We start from the raw sequence: 24,547 nt of genomic DNA on the forward strand, positions 1-24,547 counted from the left end.
CGCGGCGGCGGCAACGGAGCCGGGAGGCCGCGGTGGGAGGGGAGACGGGGCACGGCGCGGCGGGAAGGGACCGGGGCGGCGCCACCACCACCACCACCACCACCACCATGGAGATCGGCACCGAGATCAGCCGCAAGATACGGGTGAGAGAGAAGCAGCCGGGTCGCTCCCTCTCCACCCGCAGCAAGGGCCTGACCCCGTTTGCGGGGGGCAGGCCCGGCCGATGGCTGAGGCGCCGGGTTCCCTCTGGCCTCCCTCAGACGCGGAGGTGGCCGGCGCGCTGCGGGCCCCGCACCGCCGAGCCCCCTTCTGCCGGGGGAAGGAAGCGGCGGGGTGAACCCCCAGCCGGGCCGGGGTAACCTGGAGCTCCCGGCGGCGGGCGGCCTTCGGCCCCGGGGCTCCCCAGGGAGGGCCACGAGCAGGAGTGTCACTGTTTTGGGAAGCGCAGTCGGGGTCGTACCGTACCCCGGAGGGCAGCTGCCAGCTCTGCCCCGCAGATGGAGTTCTCGCCCTGCAGCGTCCCGCCTGGGAGTCAGGCCCGGAACTGGGGGCTGCCTGGGAGGGGGAGCAGCCGCGGCCGGGCAATTTGGTGTAAGTCCCCGTTACCGTCAGGTCTTCGTCAAGCTGCTCCTGCTCAGCAATCACGGCTTGAAAATCCTGGCAGGGTTTTTTCTTCTTGCTGAGCTGGGAATGAGCTTGTATCAAACCATCCGGGATACGTTTTCTTTGCACCTTATGAGCCCGGATGGTCGCTGCTTTAAAAAAGACAGCTGGGACTTGGAGGTTGTCTGGTAGCACCGGGAACTGGGATATAGGAAGTATCGTAGAGGCTGCAAGATTCCTGACAGTTCTTGCTATTCTGCTCCCAGTCCCTCACTGTTAGAACGTTTATATCATGAGCACTGGAGAATAGGAAAATTAAACAACATGCTCAAACAGTTAAGGAGAAGAACTTTGCTAAGTCTTCCACCGTTTTGCAGTTAGAAATACTTTGTTGCTCCATCCCTTAAATGCTATTTCATTATTTTTTAGGGTGCTATAAAAGGAAAGTTGCAGGAGCTGGGGGCTTATGTTGGTAAGTTTTATCATGTGTTTAGCAATCTTCTTTAGGTTTGTTGTTAGGAAACAACCAGCTAGTTAATGGAACAGCATATTTACTTATTATTATTTATTACATATTATTACTGCCTACAGAAGCCTTAAACATGAGATGAATTACCTAAGGTTCTGAACTAGTTTGAAAGAAAAAGACTTTACTTCAGAAAATATGTATAGTCTAAGCATAAGAGGCAGTACGCGGACATCTAGAAGGAAATGGCCAAGAAGGCTGTCTCCCCTTTCAAGGAGAAATGGTGGCAAGGGATTTGAAAGAAAAACAAACAAAAAATGATGTGTCTGTGAATATTTAAGGAAGCACAAGGAGAAACATATAAAGCAAGATCCTTGCAAATATAGGAGCAGTTACCTGTGACCACTCTGAGATGGACTCAGAGTTTCATAGGCATCTTTGAAACAGACTTTGGAATTCAGGGTGAGACATTTGTCAACATTAGGAGAATTAGGGTATTACTGTAAGACAGAAATAGGCTGACTGTTTTAGGAGGTGGAAAGGCCGTGTCAGAAACATTATGTGGGACAAATCTGCAAAATGTAAGAGCTTGACTGTTAAGGGGAAAACTAAGAGCTACATTAAGCTAACATTGGTAAACATATTTAACTGAGTCGTAGAGGCAGGGGGAGATTTTATATTGGATTGTGAGGAGATTTAAGCAGTGTGAATGTCTGTGTTCTGCTTTGTTTTTCTTTTCCTGAATCCAGGATTAAATGGATATTGCGCTTAAGAGCAGCTGTTATTTACAGGAGTAAAAGTTGATAACTTAAGACAGTGTTCTGTTGGAAGCAGAATACTTCAGTCTTGCAACTGCCGTGTTGTCCGTGATACTTCTCGGGTTTCAGGTGAAGGAAAGGAATTAAGAGCATAGTTCAGAGATCCCTTGAGTTGCAGAACTAAGTTCAAAGTTTGTAGTTTGATCTTGAATTCATCGTATTTCCTATTTCAAGAGGGCCATTGTGTGTATAGAATCAAAATGTATTGACTCCACGGAAGGGAGTTACATACGAGCTGATGTTCTGAACTCAGCAGGTGCCAAGGAACTGTGTTTAGAAGTTTTTTGTTGCAAGGTCATCTTTTTTTCACCATCTCAAAAGTTGTCTTTTTCAGTAACTTGTTTTTGGTTTTTTACTGTCATTCCAGGTTTCAGTTTCTCAGTCTGATTCTTTGTCTGCTTTTTCCTGCATTTCTGAAAAAAACCTTTCTTATCTCTATACCAAGATGCTGGTAGAATAGTAGTAATCTTTGATTCCAGCTACGGCTGAGTATTCTTTCTTTGTTTTTCTTTTCTTTCTGTTTCCTGTATTCATAAGGCTGTTCCCAAGATCAGCGTACAGTGTCTGCACTTTATTCTCAGTCAGCTTCTGAACTTTAAATAACTTCGTATTCTTTATTGCCAAGTCTGACTTCCCTTGGCCTCTTTTTTGTTTTTACATCACTCTTTCCAAATTTCTATCATTGTTCCAGGTTTCTTTTCTTGACAAGAGTATTTTGGACAACTTTTCAAGCAATGTTTTTCAAAAACTTTATATTTCTTCTTCTTGGTAACTGGTAAAAATTGATTCTCCCTCATTCTAGCTTCTGCAAGCCAGAACCATGCTTTTGTTTCTTTCTGTAACTGCTAGTTCTTTTCTTTCGAAAAGTCTTCTACAACAAGATGTGTTGAAACTGATTTGTTGTGTAGAACTTAACAAAGGAAAAATTTGTATCTGTGAAGCAAAATAAAGGTAGTTAAATATTCATCAACTATAAAAATTTTCAAGAGGCTGTAGTTTTGCATACAATTTAAGTTGGCATAAGCCGACGCAGTAACTGAGAGAAGCAGTTGTTTCTATCTGTCTATCATACTTTTGCAGGTAGTCGTGCTAACTTATGTTTTGATGTATACTTAAAGTATCTTCTTCTTTATCATATGTTAAACAGTGTGAGGAGTTGATCAGGTTTAAAAGTAGCTTGGCCAAAAAATAAAATTTGTTCTAAGTTCTGGGTATCTGTCTATCTATCTATCTATCCATCTTATACAACTTGTGGTTTGCACTAAAAAAAAAAAGGCAGAAAACCTAAAAGTTAGGGTTTAGGCTAGGAATGTGTTATGTTGGAACACTTGAACAGTGATAATGGAGTGCAGATGCAATGTATGCATGTTAGTTCTGTAGTCTAGCGTACGGATGAATTATTTACCAGGTATGTAGAGAGACACAGAAGAAAGGCAGTTCCTTTGATTTCTATTTAAGATTTTTCATTTTTATGTCTTTTTAATGTTGTGTACAGACTTAACTTGATGAAATGAGAACAGCTGTGTTGGTTCAAATTCACAATTTGAAGTGGATTTCCCAAATATCTTCACTTTCTATTGTTATGTTCATGTAATGGAGTGGTATTGGAGAGCATGAGGTGTTTGATTAAACTAAATTGAAATACGTGCTCAAGAAGCATACCTAATGTCCTTGAGCAACAAATGCGCCATTCAGTCCCTTCAGAGTAGACCAGAGCTAGGGCAAAGCAAAAAGCTGAATACCAAGCTCCCCAAACCTGTAATGCATTAATGTCAGATTCTGAGCACCTTCCTGGCCATTCTGATGTGTAGGCGTACCCTCTGGGAGCAGTCCAGCAGGGGAATAGATTTCTCACTGTGTATGAAATTGCATACGTTAGGGAGTTAGAGAATCAGACTCGTGGGGTTGCTGTTTGGTGTTGGGTTGGGATTTTTTTTCAGGTGGAAAATCTAGTAGTTAATACTGTTTTGATTTGTTTAATGCACGAATCAGAAAGGGATATTTATCTGTTTGGTGTTTGTAGCTAAAGGAAATTTGACAAGGATACGGTACTATATTTGGCAATACTTGAAGTGATGAAAATTGTAGATGGTTGTTAGTTTTCAAGTAAAAGGATATAGGCAGCAGAGTGGCTTTCTTTTATCTTTTTGTGTGTTATTTACTCACTTTTTAAATACTTTGGTCTTATCGTCAGCTTATGTTCTTGTGAAGTTGACTATTTTTTATTCCTCACTCTTAGCTGAAACTTGTCTTGAACCTCAGAGGAAATGGAAGTCTTGTTAATTTGCTTACCTAGTTCTCTGCCTGCAGTGTCTTTATAGTAAAACTGCCAAAAAAATTTCTCGTTACATGTTTAAGGATGTTTGTTATGTCTTTTATGATTTATTGTACTTTAAAGCAACATATTTCTCTTTCTATTAGATGAAGAGCTCCCTGATTATATTATGGTTATGGTGGCCAATAAGAAGAGTCAGGAGCAGATGACAGAAGACCTTTCCCTTTTCCTTGGAAACAATACTGTCAGGTTTACTGTCTGGTATGTTTGTAAGCTACTTGTCACACTTCTTACCAGTAATCGGGACTGCTTTCTATAAGTGAAACCTGAGAATTTAAGAAGTTTCTTATCCTTCCCGTTGTGTAATTTACAATAATCAAAACTTTTACTTTGCAGGTCTAATCAGTAAATTATTTGTAGTCTCTCAACAGTTAGGCTATTGCAGTGATAGTTAAGTGGCAAAGGACTGGAGTGCTTATATTCCTTGTTTGCTCATAAGTCCAGTCAAATTTCTGAATGAAGTATGAAATGCTCAGGTAAGTGAGAGCCATATGTTGACTTAAAAAAAATTATTCCTGCAAAGCCTGCTGTGAGGATGAGAGTATTTCACACTGTCCTGTACAACATCGTTGTCTCTAAATTAGGGAGACTTGGATTCAACGGGTGGACCACTCAGTGGTTAAGGAATTGGCTGGATGGTCGCAGTCAAAGAGGTGCGGTCAACGGCTCAATGTCCAAGTGGAGAAAAGTGACAAGTGGCATTCCTCAGGGGTCAGTACTGGGACCAGTGCTGTTTAACATCTTTGTCGGTAACATGGACAGTGGGATTGAGTGCACCCTCAACAAGTTTGCTGATGACATCAAGCTGTGTGGCACGGTTGACACACTGGAGGGAAGGGATGCCATCCAGGCTTGGACAGGCTTGAGAGGTGGACCTGCACAAACCTCATGAAGTTCATCCAGGCCAAGTGCAAGGTCCTGGACCTGGGTCACGGCAGTCCCAAGCACAAATACAGGCTGGGCAGAGAATAGATTGAGTGCAGCCCTGAGGAGAAGGACTTTGGGGGTGTTGGTTAATGAGAAGCTCAACATGAGCCAGCAGTGTGCGCTTGCAGCTTGGGCTGCATCAAAAGAAGTGTGACCAGCAGGTTGAAGGTGGTCTAGAGGTGATTCTACCCCTGTACTCCACTCTGGTGAGACCCCACCTGGAGTACTATGTCTAGCTCTGGAGCTCCCAATATAAGAAGGACATAGACCTGTTGTAGCAAGTTCAGAAGAGGGACAGGAAGATTATCAAAGGGCTGGCGCACTTCTATGAGGACAGGCTGAGAGAGTCGGGGTAGTTCAGCCTGGAGAAGAGAAGGCTCCAGGGAAACCTTGTAGCATCCTTCCAGTGCTTAAAGGTGGCCTACAGGAAAGATGGGGAGGGAGTCTTTATCAGAGAGTGTAGCAATAGGACAAGGGGTGATGGTTTTAACTGGAAGACGGCAGATTTAGATTAGATATTAGAAAGAAATTCTTTACTGTGAGGGTGGTGAGACATTGGAATAGGTTGCCCAGAGAAGTTGTGGATGCCCCACGCCTGGAAGTGTTCAAGGCCAGGCTGGATGGGGCTTTGATCAGCCTGGTCTAGTGAAAGGTGTCCCTGCCCATGGCAGGGGTTTTGTAACTAGGTGGTCTTTAAGGTCCCTTCCAAACCAAACCATTCTATGATTCAATGTAGTTAGATGTAAAACAGTTCTTCAAAGACAAACTTCTTTGCTTTTATGCTAATAGAGCTTCAGGTTGCAGTTGTGCATGTGAATTACTATATCAGGACAGATGAGCAGTGGATCTAATTCTGTATACTGTCTTTGACAAGGCTTAGCACCAAATGCTTAGGTATTCCCACCTCTCAGGCTATTTATTTCTTACCATCACCCAGCTCTACAAAACCAAAGCAGAACCCCAGAATTATCGTGAGCAGGACAAATTAGCAACAGATGAACTCTTTTCTAAACTCCTGGCAGTGTAGGTTAAATGATGCTATGTGGCACGACAGCCTTAGCCATTATATTTCTCATGCATTTTCTAATACTGAATTTGACTTACAGTATAAACCTTTAATTAGCTCCATGTTTCAGAGTACCCAAACAGATATTTCACTCCAGAGATTTTTCTTCCTTTCAGAGTTGTGTGTTTTTTCAAGTTAATCTTATTTCTGAGTGTCTAACCTAATATAGTTTTAAGGAACATTATTTTGTTTTGTATAGATTAGACAACTACTACTTCTTTTTTCTGCTTTTTGAGTTTGCTTTCTTTGACATTTTCATACTGGCTGTTTACATTCACTTCCAGTATTTCTTCTGTGTGATTAGTCAAGTTCCCCTTTATTTGGTTAGGAGCTTCTGTGCTATTAAATAGCAGAGAAAAACATTTTGGAAGTTGGATATGTTATGAAACAACAAGCATTGACAAAAAGTGAAGATTAGTTCCAACTATGACACTGTTCTATATTAACTATTTAAACTGATGGGTGTTCATGTGACAGAGTTACCTGAATGGGTATAATTTGAGTCTGTTTTCAAAGTTTTCAATTTATTTCTGACATTTGTCAAAAATACAAGAAAGGAGTGCAATTAAGCATGCACCCCTTTTTTTAAAAAGTACACAGGCATTTCAGTTATTCGTTCCCTCTTGTGGCCTGTCTCAGCAAAGATTTTGGGTTTCACTGTAGCAGTAAGTAATGAAGTTGTCTTTCTCATAGTTTTGTGAATCAGTTAGACAAATTAGTGAGGTTTACAAGTTGATGAAGGTAATTCCAGTACTAGGGTTTTGACTGAATCCTGATACACAGGAAGAAGTAACACAATAATATATAGCAACAAACACTTTTATGGCTTTATAAATGAAACTAAAACTTTACTGAAAAAAAAACAGATGCAGAGAAAGCAAATTTCAGCAGGGAAGAGAAGTCACGATTATTTTTTTAATATGTATATTTAGAACTGAATATCAACTATATGTAGATATATCTCCTGCTGGTTTTGACAACTGCGTGAATTCCAAATGTAATGAGTCTTTTAATCTCAATTCAGTATCCACGTTTGTTTATAAATACAAATTCAATGTCAGAGTACTTTATCAGGTAATGAGGTAGGTATTGGTTGAGAGAATGATGGAAAAGAAGACAAGGCGAAACCTATGCAATAAGCTGTAGAGGACTGGTGGAAAAAAGTTAAATAGCATTGTAGTTAGGAGTTTTATATGCTTTTATTTCTTCTGAAGGCAACCTATAATGTTTACATTCTTAAATATTGGGTCTCTGGCTAAATACAATACTCAATAAGGTCTGCCTTCCTTGGTTTGTCTCTGTAGCTTGTAAGTTTCACAGCAATTCTGTGGCAGACCTGGCAATCCTGCTGGTTGGCCAAGGCTTCTTACTCGGAACAAAGTGTCAGGTCACAGTTATCTGGAGGTCAGTGTGAAAACTGATATGCATCAGCAGAGCTCAGTTGATGAAACTTTTAAGAGTCTTCTAGTGAAAACTCACAAGGAGGTGAGTGTAAGCCTCCCTTATGCTCACATACAGTCTTACTTTTCCCAGTTTTCAATATGTTTTTGTTCCTCAAGTCCTTTCTCATACTCAGTCTAAGTTCTGGAGATGCCCATGATCAGGTTTGAATTCCAAGTAGGATATGCATTTAAGTGTTGGGATTTTTTTTCTTTTTTTTTTTCTTTCTTCTCACTGTAATGATTTTTTATTTTTAAACAGCCTTATTATTTTATAGCCTTTTGATTTTATGTATTGCTTCAGCTTGGTGCCTTTTTCACAGCCAAAGGGCAAATTTGGTACCTTGCTGAAATGGTTTTGCTCATCAGTGTGTCTCAAAGAATATTGTTGGTATATAAAAAGCATGCTGAAATAATCCTGAGTATGTTAAATGCTGTGAATTGTATATTGTTTAGGTTTGTATTTAGAATTATATTTAACTCTGCTGTGTAATTAAACTCTCATATACAAAGTAAAATTTTCAGCTATACTTAGGTTTTTTGAATCACTCCTTTTGAAGACACTTAACTCACACCATTGATTGTAGTGAAAGAGTGAAAAGTACTGGCTTTAATTATGTATACCAACTAAATGCCAAAAGTATGATCTGGAGCGATGATGATGTGATGAATACACTACCTGCATGTATTAAGACTCACTGTGGAGGCAAGATACTTAATGCCTCCCTTTTGAGGTTAAACATATGTCAGTCTTAGATAAATGAGATGCTTGTTATGGGAGGGGAAAGGCAGTTCATTTCTGAAAGATGATGATTCTGAATGTAAGTTAAAGTTCTTTTATTTCTCCTTTTTCTCTTTTGCTTCCTTCCCTGTCCCCCATCTATTTCAGGCTCCATGGTGTTTTGGATAAGCTGCGATCTGTGACTACTGGTAAGTAAGAAAATTAGTTATGAGTGAAAGTAGGTTTATCTTTTCTGTGTAGTGTTGTGTGTCTAATGAGTTTCAAAAAAGATCTTAGCTGACTCTTGTTAATTTTCAATTTATATGGTCTTTTGGGACCTGACTCTTTAGAAAATTGCTTTATGTTTTGAGATAAAGAATTTATTTCTGAGTCCAGAATTTATTTCTGGGTGTTTCTTGATGATGTTTTCAGCTGAAACAGCTTTCAGCATGTTGTGTTTTCAGATCTGCATGACGTCTTGTTTGCAGTTTCTTAGCTACGTTTACTGCAAAATCTGTATTGCTGTGCTTTGATATAAAAATGAAAGGTACCTGTCTCCACAGAACCAACTAGTGCGAAATCTTCAGAATCTAATATCTTTGAGAGCAGCCTTCCTTCCAGCAAAAGCAGTTCATGTGTGAGTGATGAGAGGAGGCGTGAGGATACCTTGCCACCTCTTGCAGTTTCGAGCACTCGAACAGAAAGAAATGACTCGAGAGTTTCAACTAGCTCCCAGGAGCAAAGGAACACTGCTTCACGGTAAAGCTTCTGGTTATTTACTAACACACATTCCGACATTAGTAGTTGTGTGACTGCAGTAGCCATTCTGAAGAGCACAGATACTCGGAAACATCAAGGTGGTTTTGAACAGTAAAGCATTGCTACAATTTGTTGCATAAAAAATATTAAATCAGGAATTCAGTTCCATTTCTTCAAGCAACAGATGGGTGGAGATTAATTGTCCAAACTAAAAGTAGTGATCAGCGTGTTAGATTTGTATGAACAATAATACTGTCATCATTTTTCCCTGCTGGCTTTGTTTAAAAGACAGTTCTCGTTTTCCAGAACTTTATTTGCAGATGAGTTAATAGTTGGCAATTTCTGATTTTAACAGGCAGTCTTGTGAAGATGGTTCTACATCCCGCTTAACATCTACAGTCAAGCCTTTGAGGGAACTGTCACCTTCTGAAGCTGTAATTGACATTAAACCTGAACCAGATGATCTAATTGATGAAGACCTTAACTTCGTGCAGGAGAATCCTTTGTCACGGAAGAAACCTATTGTAACTGTAACTTATGGTTCTTCTCGTCCTTCCGCTGAAATTTACCGTCCACCAGCTAGCAGGAGTGCAGATGGCAATATACATGTGCACAGATTGTCACAACAGGGCAGCTTACAGGGGAGCCGGCAGTTAGACACACAAAGCTGCAGGTCTTTGGAGACAGGCCAGCTGTGCAATCCAGAAGCATTTGTCAGCTTAGCAGAAAGTTACAGACCCACCTCCAAACTTAGTGCCGATAAAGTAGGCAGTGAGGTTAGTACGGTCTAAACTATTGCAATATTTTACAGTTGCTAGGAACCTAGATTGTATGTTTCCAGTGAAATCTTGAGCTTAGAGAAATCAAAGGACTTCTGTCACCGATACCAGTAGGTTTGGGATTTCATTCTTTGGGTCCACTGATAAAAAGAGATTGCATAGTTTAACATCATCACCTGACAGGTTGCTGCATCTCAGCATTAATTAGCTTGTACATCTTCATGCCATATTTAGTTGGACTAATAGGTTAGCACATAGTTATGATGCACATGATGAAACAGAAATAATAATTTTGATCTCCAGATCATTGGAACACCATGATCTTCTCTAAGTGTGATGTAAATCTCCAGCTTTACACAGTTCTGTAAATCAGTATTTTTGCTGTTTATTCATACCTATGCTAGATAAACATTAGTCTCTAAAGCCTGGTTATGTTGCTTATTAGGATTATTATTATTATACTATTTAGAACCATAGTATTTAGAACTCTTTGGGATGGGTGTTATGCAAGGACAAACTGAAAGGTGATTGCTGCCTACATACTTTGGAGGCCAGACTAAGCTAGGCAGGGTGGTAGACCTAGCTCATATTTTTAAGACTAGCCATATGAATTAGTCGAGCCCTTTGTGAGAAGAATGAAGATTGTTATGGTTGCTAATGTTATAATGAAGCAGAAATTTTACACACCTTGTATTCCAAGTGTATCTGTGTGTGTTACTGCTTATGTAGTTCTCTGCTTTGCTACTACTTATTTAGTTCTGTATAAAGGATGATGGATTTTATTTGGAAATCTGGAATGCTTTACAAAGATATGTGCTGATGTCTTTGGTTTTTAAGATAGGGAAGTGAGAATGAGAATATAGTGATTTATTTAAAGTGGGCATTGCTGAATGACAGTCACATCTCTCTTTGGAAATGTTAGAAAAAGTTCCTGTGAAAATTTTCTTCTATTACTATTTCATGAATAATATCCAGAAGAGGGCTATTTTAGGGTTGTTTCTTAGAACTGTGGACTTTTGCTGTATTCTGCCTTTTCTTAGACAAGTTCTTGTGCTTTGGGAAGTTTTATCTTTAAAAAGATCATTTATTTAGGTGTTCAGTATTTTACCGTATGAGTCTTCTGTATCTGTGTAGTCCAGGTCCATCCCTTAGGATATTTCTCCTTGGACGATACAGGATCATGTAAAGGTTACTGTGTGCAAACCTGGCATCCAGATGCCTCATTGTGCTCCTGTGTAGTTCAGTGCTGAGTGGTGGTTCCTACAGGAATTATTGACGTGTGCTTTCTCCTGTGCTTTCACACAGCCTAGCATTAAAATTTGTCGCTACCACATGCGCTGTGGTGGTGGTGAGTGCACTGCCTGAACTCAGCCTGCCCAGCTATTAGCGTCCGTTGGAATATGTCAGTTTGCTAGAAGTTAATCCTTACACTAATCTGAAATCAGAGTTGATACAGAGGAGAAGGTTATTTTTACTGATTCTGCTTTTCTCTGTCAGACTTTCAACAGATGCATCTTGAAGGGTAGTATGAATTTCTTTGGAAAACCCTGCTGTGTCCATAGATGTTGGATAAATTGTCTATACTTCAGACTTTTTTCTTCTCCTTTTCTAAATGTTATTTACAGTTACATTTTTAATGAGATACATGTCTGATTTTCATATTCTCCAGTGCTGTCACTTGTTTCTGCAGACAGTACAGTAGTCCTAGACTCGTGCAACTTGAATGGAAGTTCTCCATCTTCTGGCTATAGGTAGAATTGCAATATTTTATTTGCTGGCTTATTAATACATGTTTTATGCTAAATGAATTATTTTGGCGTCTCTTTTTATTGTAGGAAGAAAGCTCCAGGAAGAGACGGTTGCCTGTTGTAAGCTCAGTAGTCAAAGTGAAAAAGTTCTGTAATGATGGGGAAGACGAGGAGGAAGAAGAGGAAGACTATGGATCGCGAACAGGAAGCATCTCCAGCAGTGTGTCTGTACCTGCAAAGCCAGAAAGAAGGTACTTAAGATCTCAGTGGTTCTGTGTGGTTTCCAGAATGAATTTAATGAATAAAAACTTTGAAAGTGGAAGTTGGGGAAAACTGTTTGCAGTTTTGAAAATTGACAGACAAAATCCAGTAAGCCATTTTTATATCTTTTGTACAATCTCACAACTCTATGAGTGAAATATCTGTTTATGCCCCCCTTTTTCCTCTGATTTTGTAACCTGTTTTTATTATTGTGCATAAAATGCAACAGAATGTGAAATCTTACATTATTTGGGAAAAGTTTACTAGGAAAAGAACATTAATGTTGGCGTGTTTCAGAACAGGTATTTAATGTGGTTAAAAAAAATGCAAGAGTTCTAATTGCTTTGCTTTTATTTTGGGAATAGTTTTCAAACCAATTATCACTTGTCTTTCAGGTGATCTCAACTTTTCAAAGGACTTGAGAGGGTTTTCTTTTTTTTTTCTGCTCCTTATGTCTGGTGTCAATCAAATTACATCGATACTTTGTACCTGATTTTCAACAATAAAAGGAAGAACATTTAAACTAGGGAAGAGGTGGTTATACTGATCTAGCGCTAGCTTGTATAAGATGGTTTAAGTTAGTACACTTTATTGAATTTATCTTCAGTGCCACAGCACATTTATCTGATTTAAACTTCCTTATTGTTGATAGATGTTCAAAGACAAACGGAAAGCTTTTTTTACAACTGATACGTTTTTGATAGAGTCAGTTTTCAGCTGGATCTTACTCCCCAGTGCAGCTGCATAACTATTAGTGCCAATGCAAACATGGTAACAGCATGTGAGGGGTAGAAGTGGGAGGAAATGAATGTCAGTTTGTGCCTTTCAGGTGCAGCATGGTTTTACAGCAGCTTTGGCTGAGAGGTGAAATCATGCCTCTGGACTTCCATTTTTTAGAGCATTTTGTGGATCCCCATCCATTCAGAGAATAGATTAACAAGCTGAAAACAAATATGGATAAAGTAATCTTAACTGATGATTTCTGTCAGTATTATGTACAACTGCGTTAACCTGTTGAAATACCTGTTTAACATGGGTACCGTTGCTGTTGCAATTCATGTACAATTAATTATGGTTTTTTATCTCCCTTAGACCTTCGTTGCCACCTTCAAAACAGGCCAATAAGAATTTAATACTGAAAGCAATCTCTGAAGCACAGGAATCAGTTACAAAAACAACCAATTATTCCACTGGTAATTAGCTTTATTTTTGTTTGTGCTAAGCTATAATATTTCCAAGCCGTGTTTTAGAAATTTAGGCTAAAGATAGCACTTAGAGATAAAACAGAATGTTAAATAGCGCATGTCAGTGATACATGTAAGGGATTTTCAATATCCTGTGAAGACTACATTAATCTTCAGTGATGAATTATGAAAGCATAAACAAGGGAGGAAAGAGTCATTTAAAATATATTAATCAAGATAGTCAGTCTGTAAACTCTATAGATACAATATGGAAGTGTCAGATGTATTGTGAAGTTGATAGTTGTCAAGGGGAAAGTGTTCAGAATTAGGCATCTATTAGTTTCAGCTATTTGGTTGATCTTTTTTCCTTTCTGCACTCTCCTCCTTCCTTCTGAGAGGGAAGGAGAAAAAAAAGCCAAACAGCAAAAAGCCAATATGCACTGGATATAGGTAATAAAAGTGCAAAATAATGAGCAACACACCAATTGATACATCAGTTTATAGTCTCTTTAAACGGTGAGGCTGCAATTTAGGTCAGTGGTTTTAGATATTGAGTTGCAGTTGATACAGCAACTGAGCAGTTGCCTGTGTGTAGGTGTTTAGTTCTTCTAGCTGGGAGAGACTTCTGCCGAAGAAGGGCAAATCCAGCTGTTATCTCATGTGCTTTCATTTCATTGGGTGTTAGTAAACGTAGTGGTGTCAGCAGGAAGCATTGCACATTGCCAGGGAAGGAGCATTCACTAAACTACCTAAACCATGACTTTTATGCCTTCTGGAGCAAGGCTGAAAGCTATCCAAAATCTATTGCCTGCTCGTTCTCTCAAATCCTGCAAACTCACTGTAGGAATCATGTATTTTCCTTCTACATTAACATATTTACAAAATGGTCATCGTGAACACCTGTGGTCTGTTGTCTTGTCATCACTTGTATTTTCAAGGATTTTACAGGTAGCTAAAGATGCTTTTCATGGAGACAGATGTTTGGGATTTTTGTGTGTGTGTCGGAATTTATTAGAGTTATTTTAGCACTATATGTAAAAATAGTACTGTTGTGTGATTGAGTTGCATGTAAGTGATTTATCATTGTTTCTTTATTTAAAGTTCCACAGAAACAGACTGTTCCAGTTGCACCAAGAACTCGAATTAGCCCAGAAGAATCTCAGTTAGATGTAATCCATGTGCAAAACAGACTGCCTGCTCTGAGTTCTCAGCTACAAGCAGAAGAGCCAAAGGAGCAGACAGTTGAAGGAATTCAAGGTCATCTGATAATATTCTTTAAAAATTTATACAAGGGAATGTCATTTTACAATAGGCTAAGCAGAGAAAAGAAATACTTTTAACTTTTAAGTCAACATCAAAAGTTGTATGTGGAAATTCCCTGAAAACCAAGGAGCTTTCTAAAGCATGGCTGTAAGACAGATACGTACACACACACAAAGGGTGGTATAGGGTTCTGGCATATCACCAAAGACTAATTTTGCATAAGCAAATGCAATAAGCAAATGTATCCATTTATAGTGGGATAACTTCTCTTTTCCCCCATCCTTTGCATTTTTTTCCTTACTATCTTGTAGGAATAATTCTGTCACAAAGCTTCATGTGAGAGAGATGTGAGAGAGATACTCAATATTTGGAATAATTTTGCAGCATATGAAGTACTAAAAGATTATTTCTGACGTATTGTTACCACGTAAATAGTTCTAATGTTTTATTTTTTGTGTAAATATTGGAGTACTATACCTGCTGTTACAGGACAGCTGATACCAGGATAACTGCGTGAGCAGTATGCTGTTTTTACTTCCGTTATGAAACTGGAAGGAAAATGGCTAACATTTAAAGGCAACCAAAGCATCTTTCCAGCATGAATTTGTTACAAAGAACGAACTGTGTGTGTCTGTGTTAGTTACAAGGAATCATGGAAGTAAGCAGTGGAAAAACACTTCTGTAAGAAGTTAGTTTACTCTTTCTAAGTGTTTAGATATTTAGATTGTTGAGTAAAATTTGGTTTGAGTAAGATTTTTTTGTTACATAAGCTCACGTTCATTGTTAAGTAATGGTGAACATTCGTTATTAAAAAAAACAGTTTTTTCAGTCTCTTATTTCTCATATAGATGTGTTTGGAATCCTTCTGCCAACATAAAGTAGTTGAAATTGTAAAGTACATAAGAAGCTTTATCAGTACAGAATTAATGCAGAGAAGATATTTATGCTAAATATATTCGCTCTTTTTCCATTGAAATGGAAATGACAGCTTGCTTAGGAAACCTACAGAAAGCAAAATAATTTTTTTCAAAGCATAAGTCAAATGTAGAACAGGGCTACTCTGATTTGTTTCACCTCTTTTAAGAAGACCGTAAAGTAGTCCCTTGAAGTTAGCTGCTTTCCTCTGTGTGTGTTCTCTGAATAGTCAAGACCTTTACAGAGGAAGAACTTGGCCTTTATAAGTTGCCGTACCCACAGACTTAGTTTGTACTGAGCAATGATTACGGGAAAGACTCGAGTCTTTCAGTATTTAGATTTTGCCATACCATGTGGCAGGAGAAAGCTTGTTACTATTTCTGAAACAATGAGAAGGGGGTTCATAACAATGAGAATGGTGGTTTTTTTGTTACAGGTGTGGAAGTGTGTGTTGGCTTTTTTTTTTTTTTAATCAAAGGAATTAAAAGAGTATGCTTGAGTTCTTTAATGTATGGTTTCATTTTGACATGGAGTGAAATATGCTTCTAATTAATGGGATTTTTTTAGGAGCTGAACAAAAGGAGCTCTCTTCTCGGCTGCAGATTGATCCTGTGATTGAAGATACCTTGCAAGTGACTCAAGGTTAAGTCTTGTGATCTTTTCTTTTCCAGTTGAACACTACTGGTCAGTGAATGTTAAAATATAACTTCCTTTTCAATTAAGTATACTGATTTCTAGTATTTTCTAGTTTCTACATCTCTAAGGAATAAAAGCAGGACATCAGTAGGTGTTCAAAGCCTGAAAGATTTTGGGTGTTTGTGGATCCCCTTCAATGTTGTTTCAGCACAGCCATTTCAGTAATGGTTTCTTGGTCTGGTCTAATATGGTCTATGGCTTCTGTTGACCCACTCCTATGGAATTAGCAAGGAAGTAAAAATGTTTTCTGGAAGCTACTAGTAAGAAATGAAAATAAAATTAGCTGATGGGCCATTTAAATTTATATTAAATAAATATGCTATAAGTTAAGAGTACAACTACAACGTAATTTTTCTCTTTTCTATGTAATTTTTCTCACATTTCAGATTACTATGATGCAGAATCTATGGTCCACACAGATACTAGGTCATTTATCCTGAAGAAGCCCAAGTTATCTGAGGAAATAGTGCCACAGAATCAGCAACTAGGAAAGAGGGCCACAGAGGCAGTACGAGTACTCTCAGGGCGTCTGATACAGACACGGTAAGAAGTTATTTCTTTAGGACTTTCATTAGTCGAAAAGCGTGTTTGTGGTTTATATGGAATCACTCAGTTACACTTGTGCATGTCAGTCCAGCCAGGATCTGTGAAATCATGAAAAATGGACTGATATTGAATAGCAGAGTAAAAAAAGCAGTGGCAAAAAACCTCCCAGAATTCCTTCTAACTGGAAAATAATTCCCACGGTCAACTGTAGCTTGAGCATGTTTTTGATTTGCAAGAATAAAGAAGGAGGAACGGAGAAGTACTGCTGTTTTGTGTCATATCTGTTCTGATTTCTGAAATGTTAATTTAGTAATAATTTTGCTTAAATTGCCTTTAGTTTTACACCTGTTTCACCCTGAGATTACATTTCTTAAGAAATGTCTTTTAACGCAGTACTGGGAATGGTGAATCCCGAGCTCTCAGTGCTGGAGATACAACAGCACATTCTGCACGCCGGTAGCTCAGTACCCATAAGTCAACAAACAGTTAAGTGTCATGTGGGAGAAGTGATTTAAGGCTCCCTACTGGTGAGTTTGGCCAAGAGAAGTTTAAAGTTCATGTCAGCTTCAAATGATGTGGTGTTGGATATATTTTAATTTCTCCAGGGGAGCAATGGCCAGTGCACAGTCATTTGCCTAACTTGTTAAAGGCCTGATATTTCATGCTACCAAATAGTTTTATGTATCTTATCTATTAGAGTTAAAAACCACGCGGAACAATGGGATGTACTTCATCACAGTGGGCTGCTGTGTTTGAGAAACTGTTAATGTTTCCTTTCCATGTGGCATTGAACAGCCTGTGTTAATTAAAAATAGAACTAACAAAGAAGAAACATACCCAGAAGTTGACCTCACAATGTCACAGTTGAAAACTGTGACTGTGCTGCAGGAGAGTGGTAAATTTTTGCAGGTTTTTAATGTGTTTTTCTCTCTTCTTAAAGGCATTCAACACTGTAGGTGCTTTTAGCCTAATTTCACAGAGAAACAAAGTTTATACTGTTACTGTCTGTCAAAGATGAGAACTCCTTAGTGCATTTTCCAAATATTTAGAATCACGTGCCGTTCAGGTAATCCCTAGGGTGAAATGGGTGGGACAGTGGAAGACTGGAGAAAATATATCCATCCCTTATTTTTATACTCCCTCTTTTATCCATGTTGACTCCTGTCAGATACAGGATACTAGGCTAGACAGATCTTCCGATCAGGCCAAATGTCGAAGTTCTTACTGTCAGTATTTCAGTTCTCTCTTCCTAGTCCTAAAAACTGTTACACCCACTGTTCCATAATGCACTGGTCAGTATTTTGGAGGAGATAGATAACCTCTTTTGTGTGTTAAAAGGTTCATGATTCCAAGACACCTCTTTTGTGTGTTAAAAGGTTCATGATTCCAGGAATGGTAGTTAAGCTCACTTTCTTTGTCTCAAAACTGTAAATTCCTCAAAAGATTAATCACTTTCCTTTATTTAATCATGTCTGTAAATGAACTTTCAGATCTATCTGTTGAGCACAGTGGAACAAACTGCAATGTACCTGCCCAATTCTCTGCTGAATGCCATTGAAAACTCTATTTCTTATTAGTGCTTCAGGGAGACGAGAAGTCAAACTGTTAACTGGAGTACGTTACAGTAGTATTAAAAGAGGGTTTGTTACTGTGTGACTCTCTGTAGATTAGCTTGTACTACTTTTAGTTACTAGCACAGCGCACTTTTACTCAAACCTCTCGAGTCAGAGAATCTATTTTTACTCCGTTTCTTTGTTCGGTAGAGACCAGCTTGCGCAGCCAGAGAAACCTGCTAGTCCCAAGTTCATCGTGACACTGGACGGTGTGCCCAGTCCACCAGGATACCTTTCTGATCAGGAAGAGGAAGATCTGTGTGTAACTGAAGGATTAAAGCCAGTTACCCAAAATATGTGTGTTGGCAAAGGATTAAAAGGCCTTCGAGCACAGCAGATGCAAATTGTAACCAGGCAGCTAGACAGCTGTGACGGTAATTCTGCTTACCAACAGGATCTAACTTAATGTGCTGATTTGATTGTGGATAGAACTCTTGGAGATACCATTGCTACGAAATCAAAGTGATAGTGTTTATATTTCAAATTAGAACATTCTTTAGGCAAACGAAATGTGGTATTTCAGTGGGGCCATATCTTTAGAAGCCTTTATCTTGGTAAACTCGAGCAATATGGCACGTATGTAATTCTCCACACATCTCGATATTGGTAAAATTTGGGGTTTTTTTGTTTTGAAAATGTAGTTTGTCTTCATTGCCAGAAACCTGCACTTCTGGTTGACCCGTTATTGTTTGTCCCCGTGATGATGGACAGGAGATTTTACGACAAATGTTTTGCCGTGCCTTGAACTTCAAAAATATGTCTGGTTGTTTTAATGTTTCTGTCTAGATTTGTGATATCAAAGCCTGTTAAGGATAAGGTGTTGGTAGAGTCAAGTTGCTAAAACCTCTGAAAGTAGAACTTAAACAGTGTATGATTTCACTTGAAGGTTTGTATATTCAGGATACCTTTTGAATAATATCGGAAGTTGCTTGCTGAAGCATATGTTTGAATTGTTTAGAACGCTGACACAGTGATGAAAAATACAGAGGATATTGTTTTTTCATAGACCTCCTCAGTGCTTGCCTTAAGGCCGTACTTGATTAATTTTTTTAGTTTTCTTATGAAAATAAAGACCTTTATTTTCCATAGTAGCAGTGCATCCAAATTTTCTGAAATAAATAAATAAATAATAGTATTTGAAGCTATACAGAGAACTCTTAAATTTCATGGATCCAGCTGTAAATGTGCAATGCAATTATGAAAAACCCATGGGGGGAAAAGTGAAAGATCTTTTAAGGCCATGTCCTTGCAGTCTCCCTGGCTGCAGAAATACTACGCGTATAGCTTGGTATTTCTTAAAATACTTTTTGGAATGGAGTCTGGGTTCTGGTAACTGAAGTGAATGTGGTATCTGTCCAAGCAAATTACATGAAAGTGCTTCTTTTTCAGTGTGTGCCCCCATACTAATAAATTGTATCTGATTGGTGTAAAAACAGATTTTTTTAAAAATTTTTTTTTATTTTACTTTATCTCTTGAAATAATTTTCTAGAGCCAAGAGTATCTTAGAGAAAGGAAGCATAGCTATTATTAACGCTTGGTTCAGCAGAACCGTCGTAATTAAAGTTCAGTTGAAGAATGTTTGTCCTGTCTGATCAAGATCTGGTCTGTTTGACTTTCATGCCTCAATTTGGATTTGTGAAGAAAATTAATTTATTTTGCTCATAAATGTGCAAGTTTGATTATTTATTTATTTTTTTAATCACCAAAAAGCAGCTTTCAGTCAAATATTTTGACTTCTTTAATTTTGTAGTTTGTGAAATTTTCTTCAGATTATATGATTGTACATAAATTTTTATTGTTGTGACTTTTTTTGATTAATAGAGGCTTATCAAGAATTGGGATAAAAAGAGAGAGAGAATAGGAAATACTATGAATTTCAATTATGTGTACGCCAAATTGCATATAGAATCATAAAGGTCACAGCTTGTTTGGTTTTGTTTTTTTCTTTTTTCTTTCCTTCCTAGTGGATATGGAACAGTTAAATGTGCTGCAAAAACAGGAGAAGGTGCTTGAGCGTTGCAAGTACTGGCCTGCCTGTAAAAATGGAGATGAATGTATGTACCATCACCCCACGCTACCTTGCAAGTGAGTAGTGCAGAGCTCATCCCCGTGGCATGTTATTGTTATTTTTATTTATATTTCGGTGGTACGAATTTCCCTTCTGTGTTACTAAATATTCCAAGGCAGTGTTAAGTCTGCTAGGGTAGGATCGGAGCTAGATTATCGCACTGTAATTTCGTCTGGTTTCCCCCCATCCACCACGTGTCAGAATACACTGATGTTTTTAATAAGTAAATTCCCAGCTGTGCTCACGCAGAAGAAAGCTGAGTTTAGTGTACAGGCTGGTAGTTTTGTGGTGCTTAGAGAGGTGGGAATTGGTGTCATTCTAAAATAACAGGCACTCTTCTGCTAGCTGTCAAAATGCTTTTGAACATGTTAGGGTACCATTACATAGTAATGCAGTGATATCTTTTTTTTTTTTTTTTTTATTTGAAAGCAAAGGCTAACTCTCGAATGTGCACAGAGCCTTTGGCGTCTCTTCCAGAAGCAGCAACAGTCTAGAAAACCAATTTGTGTTTTAAGATAAATGTTACTAGGTTAGGTAGCTTCATTTACTCAGACACTTGAATTTTCTTTTTAAAATCTGACATAACTAAATTTAAAATAACGCTTTCTCTTCTGTGAATGAACCACGTTACTTAGGGAATTCTGTGCCCCTCTGTGCGAAGGTCTGAATTCACAGCGCTGCTCTGCACCCCACACTAAGAATAACGCTTAAGAATAGCTTGCAACAAGTAGCTTGCTGCTAAACTCCACTGAGTGGGAGGTAGTTCAGTTATTTGCTGCATGTGAAGAGCGTCCGCAGGGAAAATGAACACAGATCTGTCCGTGTACAGCTCGTACCCTATTCCTGCGTGCTCTGCTTTGGAAGAAACCAACACACGTGCGCAAACCCTGTTGTAGTTCTGGCTTTCTGTGATATTCTGGCTTTTGTGCCCAACAGCTGTGGGGGGGTTTTGCTCTGGGAATGGGTTTATGACTTGATTTCTTTTCCCTCAGAGTTTTTCCTAACTGCAAATTTGCTGATAAATGCTTGTTCATCCATCCAAACTGTAAATACGATGCAAAGTGCACTAAGCCAGACTGTCCTTACACTCATGCCAGTCGACGAACCCCCCATTCATCTCCCAAACCAGGTGAGCCCCTGTTTTTCTGAGCTTTAAGTGAAAGTGCTGAAGGGAAAACAACATTTTTGGAAGCAGATACTGACAGTGGTGAAAAAATAATTTTTTGCTTGTTTTGGCTTAATTTTATTTCAACTCTTAATGCTAGATGAAGAATAATAACATAGTGTTACCGCACAAACTGTTTTCAGAAACATCCCTGAATGCTGTTATGCGAGAGTCCATGTGAAACCCGTGCAAGGCCAAAGTGGTGACTTGCACAAGTAGTTCCCATCTTCTAAAGGGATTAGCCAGCATGGCAGTTTTACTCAGTTTTGTTTCTTCAACTGAGTACGTGTTGTACCGAGAGCTTGGGGGACAAGTTGAAAACAGAGGTTTCTGTCTCTGTATGAGCATTTTTTTCTTTAATGACACTGTAGGAGTTAACTTTATGTAACGATGAGATGACTTTCAGGGATGAGGTTACCCAGTGAAGGCAATAGCTGTGTTTGGATTACGGGTTGGTATTCCTGAGCCTTTGGAGGGTGCCAAGGTGGAGGGCCTTTACTCCACTGAAGCCATGATCTTTTGGAAGTGGTTTAGCGCTTTAGTCCTAGTAGGATGCAGTTTTGTTACTTTGCCAGAAGGCAGAGTACAATGTGCTTATCTCCTGTGTCACTTCCAGCAGCTCCTCTGTATTCCTGGAAAGCGCGCTGCCTGCGCTTTTCAGTCTGGTTAGCTTGAACTCGAACAGACTTCCTGCTCTCTACATTTAAACATTTGAATTTCTCTGCCTACCAGAAGCTCTGCTTGCTTTGTTGGAAGCGTTGCCATGACCATGGCACCTTCTGTCCTGAAACGGTGAAGAACCCAGACTAATGATTACCCCGTAGTCTTGTTCTACCCCAGGAGGAGATCCTGGGGAGGAGAAATATGGCTTCCCATATTTCTTGCAGAAATTTGGTGTATTATAAAATGTAATTTCTTGCAGAAGGATTGATATATTTAAGCTTGTGTGGAACTGTGTTAAAAAAGCAATTTATTGTGATCCTGACTCACTTCCTGTTCTTTTCTGCTGTTAGCACCGCTACCCACACCGTCTATATCCTCCAGTAGTCCGCTGTGCAAGTTTTTTCCTGCTTGTAAGAAAATGGAATGTCCGTTTTACCACCCAAAAGTAAGAATTCTCCCTTCTCTCTTCCCTTAATTTCTAGAAAGACACTTGAAGTGTGTTACTTTGGGTCAGGAAATGTCTCTAGCATTTCACACTTTTTGCTTTTACTTTTCACATTCTAACTTTATCTCAGACTATTCAAAAGCAGTGACTTGAAGAGTTTGGAAAATTATATTTTTAAATAATCTTTCTACCAGATCCTTCTGGGGAGTTTCAAACAGGCAGCCAGCTGTAGCACTTGTCAAAAATCTGCCCAGCCAGGGTGCTGGGGCAGAGGAGGAGGAGGAGGAGGAGGAGGACATCTTGTAGCCTATATGGGAGGAATATGTTTCAGACTCTTGACTCTTCCTTCAGATGTGCTGCGGTATAGAAGAAGTTTAAAGATACCCAGTTACCCTAAAGTATATTAATGTCATTTATATAGTACAAGAGTTTATAACTCACATTCTTCTATTCTATGGAATTGTGTCCCTGCATATTCCTACGCCAGTAAGTTTAGTGTGTTTCCAAGCCCTACCAGGGCTGAAATGCGCTGGGTTCCCAGAACTCTGTTCCCAGATATTCTTAGCCAGATACTCTGGCTTTTCCTCTGCCCTGCAGACCATGCGGTGTCGTGCTCCAAACTTGTGCGCGCACATCAATGGAAACTGAACTCTCTAAACCCTGAAAAGCAAAGGAACTTCCACCTGTCAGTGCAGTGGCAGGGTTGGAGCATCTCATTCATAATTAACGCTTTTGAAAAAGGATTTCCTTCTGTCATGGAGTCGAATAGTCTGTGTCGCTGTTGGTTCAGTTACCTATCAGTCAGCTCTGTCATACAGTAACACAAATTTGCACATAACAGATTCTAGGTTAGCTTGTTCGGAAGTTCAGCCCCCCAACTTCGAGTAGCCTCTCCTGAAATACTTTCGCTTTTAGCATTGTAGATTTAATACCCAGTGTACAAGACCAGACTGCACTTTTTACCATCCAACTATTGCTGTACCTCCACGCCATGCCTTGAAATGGACTCGAACTCAAACTCAGACCAGGTAAGATGCCTTTTATTTTATTTTTCTTGGTTAGGTTTAGAGTGTATGTATGTTGTGACTTATGTCACCAATGTAATTTTACTCACAGGAGCAATGTAATGTGTGTGTGATGAGCAACGAAGATTGTATGAAGAAAGATATCTGTTACAGGCATCTTTCTTTTAAAGAGGACTCTGTACTGTTTGGTCTTTGTAGTATAAACATTAACTAATATGATGCAACACTGGAAGACAAGCGGCCTGCAGATAGATTGTGGCAGAGTCACTGGAAGCGTGACCTGGACTTGTGTTTACTGAGTTTTATTTGAATAAAGCTGAAAATCCAACGTCAGCTCTTCTTTACCATTGTTTTATCTCATGTCTTTTCCACAACACGTTCAGGTATTTCTGGCAGAAAAGCTCCATGATTTCATAAACCGGTAGCAAAATTCCCAAAGCTGCAGTCAAATCACGTGAGCCTTTCCCTCAAATGCAAAGGTCTCAATCAGTGCAGGGGCAGGACACAAATCACTTCTCAAATCCCCTTCACAGACTGGTAGGATTGTTACTTACGCAAATTGTTTTTCTCTTTCCCCTCAGCGAATGATTGTGATACACCTTGGGACTGAACTTTGCCTCCTTCGGACAGCAGCGTAAAGGAAGATTAACCACCAGGGGCACAGGATGTTAGAAAAATTCATGCATTTTTGAACTTTTAATATACATTGTTTTCATAAAATGAGGCTGACTGCATACTTGAAATGTCTCTAATTTTCCAAGTTTGTAAGTTTGAGCAATTTTACATTTTTTTTACACTGTAAGAAGAAAATGTCTGCGTAAGAAAAGTTTTACTTTAAATTCCATTAAAAACTTTCAAAGCACATGTGGCGTTCTGTTTGGGTAATGTTTCTTGTTGAAGAAGGAGGTGTATCATCAGAAGGGCTTAGAAAGCTTATTCCTGTATTGGAAGTACTTTTTGTTCAGCAAACGTTTGGAACAATGCATCCAACTGAAGGGATGTCCCAGCAGCCAGTGACTGAACTCATCACCCCCTCACGGG

General features: G+C 39.1%; 1 protein-coding gene across 4 annotated transcripts; it reads left to right on the forward strand.

Annotated features, from left to right (window-relative positions):
• ZC3H14 (zinc finger CCCH-type containing 14) lies at positions 1-24,370 on the forward strand. Of its 4 annotated transcripts, none has more exons than XM_074585461.1 (17): positions 1-143; positions 1,033-1,075; positions 4,309-4,423; positions 8,544-8,584; positions 8,939-9,134; positions 9,490-9,664; positions 11,749-11,912; positions 13,015-13,115; positions 14,208-14,363; positions 15,852-15,926; positions 16,367-16,523; positions 18,290-18,513; positions 20,105-20,225; positions 21,201-21,337; positions 22,387-22,481; positions 23,397-23,509; positions 24,088-24,370. In XM_074585461.1, the coding sequence occupies exons 1-17, from the start codon at positions 108-110 to the stop codon at positions 24,092-24,094; spliced, it is 1,956 nt and encodes a 651-aa protein (XP_074441562.1). In that variant the 5' UTR covers positions 1-107; the 3' UTR covers positions 24,095-24,370. The 4 variants fall into 4 exon arrangements, with proteins under 4 accessions (XP_074441562.1, XP_074441560.1, XP_074441563.1 ...); XM_074585459.1 differs by having other exon boundaries at positions 3-143; positions 9,490-9,910; XM_074585462.1 differs by having other exon boundaries at positions 4-143; positions 9,490-9,658.
• Positions 24,371-24,547: the final 177 nt, after the last annotated feature.

This window comes from Larus michahellis, chromosome 4 (assembly GCF_964199755.1).
Source record: "Larus michahellis chromosome 4, bLarMic1.1, whole genome shotgun sequence".
Lineage (NCBI taxonomy): Eukaryota > Metazoa > Chordata > Aves > Charadriiformes > Laridae > Larus > Larus michahellis.

Bases quoted from the DNA above. Each gene is read 5' to 3' on its own strand.
- ZC3H14 (XM_074585459.1), top strand. From the start codon at position 108: ATGGAGATCGGCACCGAGATCAGCCGCAAGATACGG. The intron at 13,116-14,207 runs GTAATTAGCTTT...CTTTATTTAAAG, and splicing joins AACAACCAATTATTCCACTG to TTCCACAGAAACAGACTGTT. The intron at 15,927-16,366 runs GTTAAGTCTTGT...CTCACATTTCAG, and splicing joins TACCTTGCAAGTGACTCAAG to ATTACTATGATGCAGAATCT.